Source organism: Chaetura pelagica, unplaced genomic scaffold, assembly GCF_000747805.2.
Source record: "Chaetura pelagica isolate M959 unplaced genomic scaffold, ChaPel_1.0 scaffold207, whole genome shotgun sequence".
Classification (NCBI taxonomy): Eukaryota; Metazoa; Chordata; class Aves; order Apodiformes; family Apodidae; genus Chaetura; species Chaetura pelagica.
The window spans coordinates 4,088,893-4,097,547 of record NW_009953929.1 but is presented as its reverse complement, the minus strand read 5'-3'; the positions used below and the strand labels follow the sequence as shown (position 1 = coordinate 4,097,547).

Below are 8,655 nucleotides of genomic sequence, written 5' to 3'. Positions count from 1 at the left end.
TTCCTGCTGTTCTATAAAATTCATCGAACCATGGAATATTGTGAGTGGGAAGAGATCCATACAAATCATCAAGTCCAACTAGTGACTCCACTCATTTGCAACCTAAATGTTAAATCTTGTCCAAACACTTTTTTCTTGTAAAAGAGAGATGGAAGAAATTTAAAGTTTTGTAGGCTGTCGACTGATGAAAAACAAGTTTGACTTACCATGACTAAACCCCTAAGTAATTCTAACTATTCATGAGAAATAATTGGAAAAATCTATAATTATGTCAGAATTAATTTTAATCCTCAACTTAGCACCAAGGAAAACTAACTGATGACAAAACTATTAACCTGAAGAACACACACTTGCTTTGCCTTCAGGTTTGCTGTTTTTTTTTAAGATCAGAATTAAATGTGTAGGAAGATACACATCTTTTACAGTAGTTTGTGATTGCACAAATGAATCTCACTTGCATCACTCATCACCAGCATTTCTGAAGAAAAAATCACATTCCTCTTCTGCTAGATACTACAACATTCTGCTTCTGATACTTCACCTTCTGTGATAACTAGACTGTTCCAACACTTCACATCCCTTCCTCAAAATGTGCTGCTGTTTTTTTCTCCTGTGACATTATCATCAAAAGAGTAAACTTCAGTCAAGGAATGAGATACATGCTAACTTCATAAGAGGGCAGCACAAATCTTTCCTATCAACATCAGCAATTGTCATCCAATCTACTCAAATCATACCTACCAATGAGCCATATAATCAGAAGGTAGTCTATTCTCTCGAGGGCTGGTCCCATTGTATTCTTTTTATTCTCATTGTAGACAAGGGAGTACAAATTAAGTAACAGCAGAAACGTGAAATATGAAGCTCCATGAATAATAAACTTCATAAAAGGAGTGTGAATCATTCTACCTACTCGAGATTTAGGGGCTAACAAGTAACACAAGGACAGAACTGGCCAGAAAATGCCAACCATCAAAACAGTCAAAATTTTCTTGCATGTGTGCTTGCGCCGATAGCCTGCCATCTGTCCAAACCATACTGTGTTTAGGAACTGCTGACAGTTAGACTGAGCAACAAACTGGGGGGGGAGAAAAAGAAACAAACAAGGAATCAGTCTCAGGTTTCTTAATACTGATTACTAATTTACATTATTAAAATTCATTTTCAAACTCCACATTACCAATGAACAAGTGAAAGCAATAATATTAAGCGGAAATTATTAGCTCATAAGAGAACAATATCTGAAATACATTAATATGCCTCTTTAATGTGTAACAGAAATGTGTGATGCTGTTCTAGGACATCCCATAACTGTGGCTTATGACAGTTAAACACTATGCATTTTAACAACTTCACAAACAGTGCAAAACAGACAGTACTGCAAATCCTGCAAATGCTAACTGAAAATGGACTTTGCATGGAAGGGAAACATTCTCTCTCCAGTTCTTGTACTAGAATCCTACAAATATCCATGTGCCTTCTAGTACCACAAAACTAGAGTTATAAATTGTTAAGGGATGAAGACAACAATGACATACTGAATCAATAAGTTTCCATGCTGCTGGCATAAAAACAAAAGGTGCTCCTGTTCTGGAACAGAGGTGCTATTCAGTTCTACCAGCATAGGTCTAACATAATTCTGAACAGCACAGAGGATGCCTAAAGTAAAGTTGAACAGCTAATGACAAGTGATAAGATAAATCATTCATCACACCTAAGAATCTATGCTTCCCTAGGCAAGGATTTAATGAGGATGTGAATAAATAATTACGAGTGCCAGAGCTGTTCATAAAAGCATGGTAATCTATGCTTCAATACAGAAAATAATACTTTCTTCTCCACAGTAAATACTGAAGAAAGACTTAATATATTTCAATATCATTTCCCCGTTTCACATGTACATATTCTGTGTATTGTCACCTCTTCTGTAACACTTGCAAATTTATTTTCACTTTTATGTCTACAGGCAGAACAATAAATTAATTGCTAGCCAAGTACAATATGAAAAGCCTATCAAATTACTGCAAACACAAACCTCTTTTTGATTATACTTGATGGCGAGTTTTAAGCGACTTAAGTTCATCCTCTCTTCCAACAATCCTCGCTTGTCTACATGTTCATCACTGGATGTGTGATTCAGAATAACTTCCAGCTCCCGTGAATTCCGTGCCTGTGCAAGCAAATCTTTAGCAAAGGTTTTGCACTGTTGAGCTAGCTCCTCATAATCATTTCTACAAGACACAGAAACAGCACACAGAATTACACGGCTCTCATATTTTCCATTAAATCACTGACTATGCATTTTTGGTTGATATTGTATGTTATGCTAAGACAAATTTAAAAAACCCAACCCAAAAATCATGTAGAGATCCAAGGATTCTGAAGACAACCATGGGTAGGTTTTGCCATTTAACATTACAATCATAGCCTAGTCTCCACTAGGCAAAGAAAAACTTAGAAACAGACTTACACTACACAGTAAGTTCTACGTAAACAGTTAAAGCTTAGAATTACCTGCAGAAGATAAGAAAAATGCAGTAGTCACAAGTAGGACAGTGGTAGTGGTAATTAATAATTTGGACCTTCTAGTTGGAAGTTGTTTTGGGTTTTGCTTTTATTAATATAATCTGAAAATTAAAGTCTATTCACTGAATATTATTTATTAATACAATAAACACAGGAAGAAATTACACTACTCATTCGTCTCACCTGGCACACAGTCCATTGTAGGGCCAAGCTGTATCACAGAAATGCAAGACTTGAACTCTTATTAAGAAAGACAGCTACTATAACTGAAAACCTCTATGTTGTTTAGGAAAGCAGAATTTTACCTCGTACCCATTTGTTTTCATGTTCTCATAAAAATACATGCTTTTATACTGCTAAGTTTCAAAATGGTAGAAACCTGCATAGTTTAAACATAAAATTATACTGAGATTTTGCTCATTATATAGACAGGCATTTTCAGCATGATATCTACACACATATTCATATTATACACACACACATGCTGTTCAGTCTTGTAATACAAGGAGCAAATTTAAGAAACAATACCCAGAACAACTCCCAGCATGAGTCAGGTCAGTATAAACAAGGCATTGCATACCTTGATGCAGGAGGAAAAAAAAGTGCAAAATATCAACAAAATATCAATGTGATTAACAGGTGTGATCTTGAATTACGTCAGAATTTAGCATAATTTCTATTTATTTTTTCCAGAGTAGAGCTGAAATTCAAACAGTTGGTGCAACTATACACATTGAACTGTCTACACCTAAAAGGTTTTACACTAATTAAACTGTCAAAATGACTGCTAATAAGACATAAATTATATAACTTGTTATTATGTCTAATCACCAGTTTAAACACTCTGATTACAAAAAGAATAAACCTCTTCTGATGAATACACATTTCTGTACATGTAATTTAATAGAAATATAGAAATTGGTTTATGTTTTCAATTCCTACCTGAATTCAACCTCAACAAGGCTTAATTCCTTCAAGTCTGCACTAAGTTCAAAAGCTCGCAGGATCGGATCCTCCTCTGTCAACATGATTAAAGCAGGGCTGGCCAAACACCGGTAAATGTCAAGACGAAACCTGTAACAAAAGATGAGCAAGCAAAACGAAGAAGTTTCATCTGATTAGCAGTTTCAAATCAGAGCGTACCCCAGAAGTTTGCATAGAACAGTCAGCTGTTTTATGACAAAACAACTGGGTCTCTTAAACACTACTAGCATTTAATGTGATGTCACAGAAGACACTGTCCTTACCATACCTAGAAACACTGCTCTTCTAAGTACCAAAAACTGGCCAAGCCGGTACCCTCTTCTTTTCCTCACTAATTCAACTGTAACCAGTGAATCAGCAGAAGGCCATCGATTAAGGGAACAATATTGGTAAAAGTTGTTGTCTTATGTGTTATACAGTAGCTCTTAGGGTTCTTCAAGTAGAAATAGGAGGGAAGAATTTAAGGTAATCTTCTTTACCAACTAAATTAAAAACAGTGGGGAGCCTTAATGTGCCATAAAAGAAGGAAAAAATCAGGGAAAGCATTTTAAGGGTTGTTTTCCTCTTGCAGAACTAGTGACTCCTCAACACTGAAAGCAAATCTGTTACCAATTCTAGTTTAAACTAAGAGCTGTTATCTCAAAAGATTTTATTGTCCGTTTCCTGGGGATACCCTCACACCTCTTCTCATACTGAAGTTAATGACATGGGATATCAGATGGATATTGCCATTGCAGGTACCAGAACGCAGCCTGCTGCAACTGGATACCACTAACAGTTACTATTTCAGTTCCCTTATTGCTTAGTAACATGGATACACACCGAAGTAATTATGTAACAACTGTATATTGTAACTGTAGTCCACTTATGGTTGTTCAGCTCTACTATTTTTCATTGCAATTCTGTCATATTCAATTATATTCAACCCTCAAATATGTTGTCAACCTAACCAGACAAAATCTGAAGATGCGTACATCCCAATCATCATTTTTAACCTTTACTAAAAAGCTTTCTACTTTCAAAAACACTGAAAAAAAAAATTTAGTCTGCATCCATTGATCTATGCCACATAATCACTTCTAGAAACAGAATTATCCACCTCCTCATTCTGGCTCAAAAACCCCAAGTATTAACTAACTTATGAAAAATTTTACTTGCATAGTTTCTATGCTCCCAAACCAAAGATAGCTAGAGTGTTTGTGACACAGTTGGTAGAATGGAAAGGCACTTAGCTTAATGATCATAGTGATTAAGAGCATAAAAACAAAATGAAAAAAGAAGAAAAAAAAAAAGCCACTGCCTCCCACCAGCCTTTCAAGAACCACCAGCTCTCACACTGAAAGCTGCAATGCATTAAAGAAACCTGCTCATAAACCTCACCTCAACGAGAAAATGGGAATACACTGAATCTGACCCAAGCGACACAAGAGAATTAAGATTGTTTTCATTATCTTCTACAACTGGCAAGTCTTACCTGGAATGTCGAAGACTATCTTTTTTGTTCTTTGCAGTACACAGTGTGCATTCACAGCCTACAGCATGAGGCTTTGGTAATGAGATGTCTTGCTTTAACAGCATGGTGAGAATTTCATAGTTGTTACGATGAGCAGCTAAAATGACAGGTGCCACATCCATGGTTGTTGAGTACTCTGGGTTCTGAATGCGTTCCATTAGTTTCTGGAACAAAATGTAGGAAGTTTCTAAATTTATTACACAAAGTTTAGGACAGCATTTACCTGTAAGGGGTTTTTTTGACCGTTAAACAACAAATCTCTCCTTCAAATTATTTCCGTATGTTTCATAACACAAAAATGAGAAAAAAAAACCAAAAACATTCAAACACCTCTCAGATAAATATTGGGGGGAAAATGGAGAGGTTTCTGATTTATTTACATAGAAAACCTGACATTCAGTGTCTATCTTCTCCAGTATACATGCATGGTATTAAAAAATGTATTTTGCTCTAGTTTGAGAAAAAATTATTAGTATATTTACTATCTAAATGGAGGAAAAATATTCTGACTCTACCATATTTTCTTACACAACACCTCAATCCTTCCCTTAGTCCACCTCTACTTGTGAACTTTCACCAGTTTTTTAATAGTTGAGCATTGCCAAGATAAGCTTCAACTGGTTACTTTCAAGGTGAAGACTTGATGTTTACAGATTGCTTGAAAAATCTACAAAGCTTCAAATATAGCTTCCCGTTACAGGTCAAGGCTGCTAATTACCTTGGAAACTGTCTACAAAAAAAGATTTATAACCATGCTATTCCCCCCACCACCCTCTTCTGGACTAACTAGACATCTGTTAGCTTTTGGCACACGAAAAGCCACTGGATTCCTTAGACAATAAAGCAAAAGAACGTATTCTATCCTTTAAGACAAAAGAGACTAGAAAAATAATCCCTAATGTCCAGATTCTATCAGCCTAGATAGGCAGAATTTCATCATCGGACATTGTTTTAAATACTGTGGTTACCCAGAACACTATCATATGGCCATTCACTCCCCAGCCAAAAATCCAGAAAGAACACTCAACTACAATGGTTGGTCTGGAGGATCTTTTTGGTCGGTGATTAAGTAGGATGTCAACAGCTCCCACCACTTCCGAGTCAATAGCGACCAGAAGTGCATCTGATGACTAAGGAAAGAAAACAAGTCATATGTGAAAACATAAGTAACTTAAACAATGTAAGAAGTAAATCTGAATATAAAGTGTCTTTTTATTATTAACTACCACAACAATGTTTTGTATTATCACTACACAAACGATCAGGATACAAATTCAGGTTGTCTTTCCAGGACTTAGTGTAGCATTACTGATTATTTGCTTCACTGCACAAATGATAGAACCAACTTCAGAAATTACTTTCCAGCAAAGACGATGGAGGATACTTGCAAAAATGAAGTTCTAAGGGACAGTTTAACAGATTATTAGAAAAGTTAAAAGCACGAGCCTGTGTAACACAACTCAGGCACAGGTAAAGTTTAACAAGCATTGTAGAATCACATGCTTGCCTTAATTTGAAACAATCTAATATAATGTGCGTTTTTCTAACTGTACTGCCATTTATAAAGTTGCTGCATTCCATGGCCAAAGAGATCCCTGCATTCTACACTTTTTAATATGATGCCCGGAGAGTATATACTGTTTATTTTACTCAAAGATAAAGTATGTGTTCTCTGTGCAAGAAGAATACCATTTAAAATAAATTCAGATTTGTTAATTGAAAATGTCACTATGCATTTGACATCCCAAAAATATCCCACTAGAAAAGTAAATTAGTGAGACAAAAACGCTTTTAGAATTACTAAACAGAAAAATAATTAATCTGCCTATAAAGACAGATTCTATTTCCTTCCAAATTCTGACAGATTAATAGAGAAGATATATAAAGAGAAGAAAACACATATCACTGACTATGCTAAAACTTTTCAATAACTTATGTATTCTATACCTGGCAGCCATAATCCAAAAGAAGCTGTAGTATGTCCAAGTTTTCATTTTCAATCGTTATGGTAACAGCATTTCTTCCAAGCACATCCACACAATTTATGTTCATTTCACCCGAGCTGTTTTCCTCTAAGAGTTTCTTAACCATGTAATAGTCACCTGCACAAGTAACACATGAATGTCACTAAATATTATTTTAAAGAAAGCATGTGAAAATTTCAAGTACCAGCTACCATCAAACAAGACAAAATTCCACAGCTAACATAAAATATGTGAGACAATTAAGAAGGCAAGGTAGATAAGCATTCTCTCATCAAGGAGGAAACTGAAAACATCTCAGGAGATCTCTTTCAGGAAAGTACTAAGACATGCACTGTCCACCCCTTTAGTTCAATCCTAAAAACACACAAACACAAAAACAAGGGTACTTTTCAAAACTGGGACAAAAGCTCACACATAACCTGTAAGACCCAGGAAACATGAAGATCAAGTACATCAGAGAAGGTTTCTCAGCTCAAAAAAGCTATAGGCTCAGAAAAGCCCTCCCTGCAATGCTCAAACATATTTGCATCTTCCTTGAGAAGAAGCCACAGTAGTCCTCCCTGTATCACCACAATTTTAGCATAGATGTACCATCAAAGCAAGTCTGATATAATACTACAATGTTATAAAATTCAAGCTAGCAAGTTTGATGAGCAAGTAAAGCTCCCTACAGTAGGGTGTAGTTAAGCTGCAGTTTCCACTCTGACTGAAGTACAGACACATCAGCCCGCCCTGCTTACTATTATTCTGTTCAATTGATTCTTCTTGCCAAAGTTAAAATATTTGAGTTATTTTTGTCTCTAGGGTAACAGATGAATTTACCACATAGAAGACCACAAGAAAGACAAACCTTAGTGTAGAACACTTACAGAAGCATACATACAATAACTGTATGTGTAGCAAAATATATACAGAGCCTACAGGAGTACCAAACAAGTACTGGGCATCTACTTCGCGACAGAGCTGTGGCTTCAGCACAGAGCGGAGCAGCAGCACGGGGTAGCAGCGCAGGCAGCCCGGCTCCCCCAGCAGGCACCGCAGCCCAGGGAGCAGCGGGACAAGCCTGTCTCACCTCCCCGCCAACACAGCGCAGGACACGGGCAGTTCTGCCTGGAAACTGCCTGTCCGAGAGCGCTCAGCACCCTGTTAAAAGCCTATCTCCGAGCTGAACGCTTCCGACATGTTAAGATCAGTTTGATTTAAGACCGTTTCTATTTAAGGCTAACTAAATATACGCTCAAAGTAAACAGCATATTTTCAACACGAAAAATCTCTTCCTGTGCACCACCACGGGCGCAAATCCCAGGGAACGAGACTTGCTCGTTCTGGGGATGTCTAGGTAAGTCCCCGCTTTTACAACTATATACTCACAGACTCTTAATCCCTTGAACACAGCCCATATTGTACGAACTCCTCCGGCACGAAGGGACTCCCTCACACCCACAGGAGCTGGACCAACGCCCCGCGGGTACCGGGAGGCGGCGAGGCCGGAGCCGGGCGGCTCCTCAGCCACCGGGGAGGCCAGCCCGGCCCCGGCGGGACGCGGGGAGGCCGCGCTGGTTACCCCCCGGCCCCTGCTGGTTAGTTACCCCCAACCCTGCCCAAACCGCCAGGCGCAGGCGGGTTTGGGCCCTCGGAGCGAGCGGC

At 37.8% G+C, this 8,655-nt stretch overlaps 1 protein-coding gene across 1 annotated transcript in view; it reads right to left on the bottom strand.

Moving 5' to 3' along the window:
- TRPC1 (transient receptor potential cation channel, subfamily C, member 1) overlaps positions 1–7,127 on the bottom strand; it is a 17,631-nt gene extending 10,504 nt beyond the window's left edge. Inside the window, exons 1-6 of the mRNA XM_010001648.1 lie at positions 6,971–7,127; positions 6,052–6,153; positions 4,985–5,187; positions 3,469–3,600; positions 2,036–2,231; positions 742–1,078 (exon numbers count right to left, since the gene is read on the bottom strand). Of these exons, the coding sequence (XP_009999950.1) occupies positions 742–1,078; positions 2,036–2,231; positions 3,469–3,600; positions 4,985–5,187; positions 6,052–6,153; positions 6,971–7,114 (1,114 nt within the window). The 5' untranslated portion in view covers positions 7,115–7,127. The remainder of the gene's footprint in view (positions 1–741; positions 1,079–2,035; positions 2,232–3,468; positions 3,601–4,984; positions 5,188–6,051; positions 6,154–6,970) is intronic.
- Between the last annotated feature and the right edge of the window lie 1,528 nt (positions 7,128–8,655).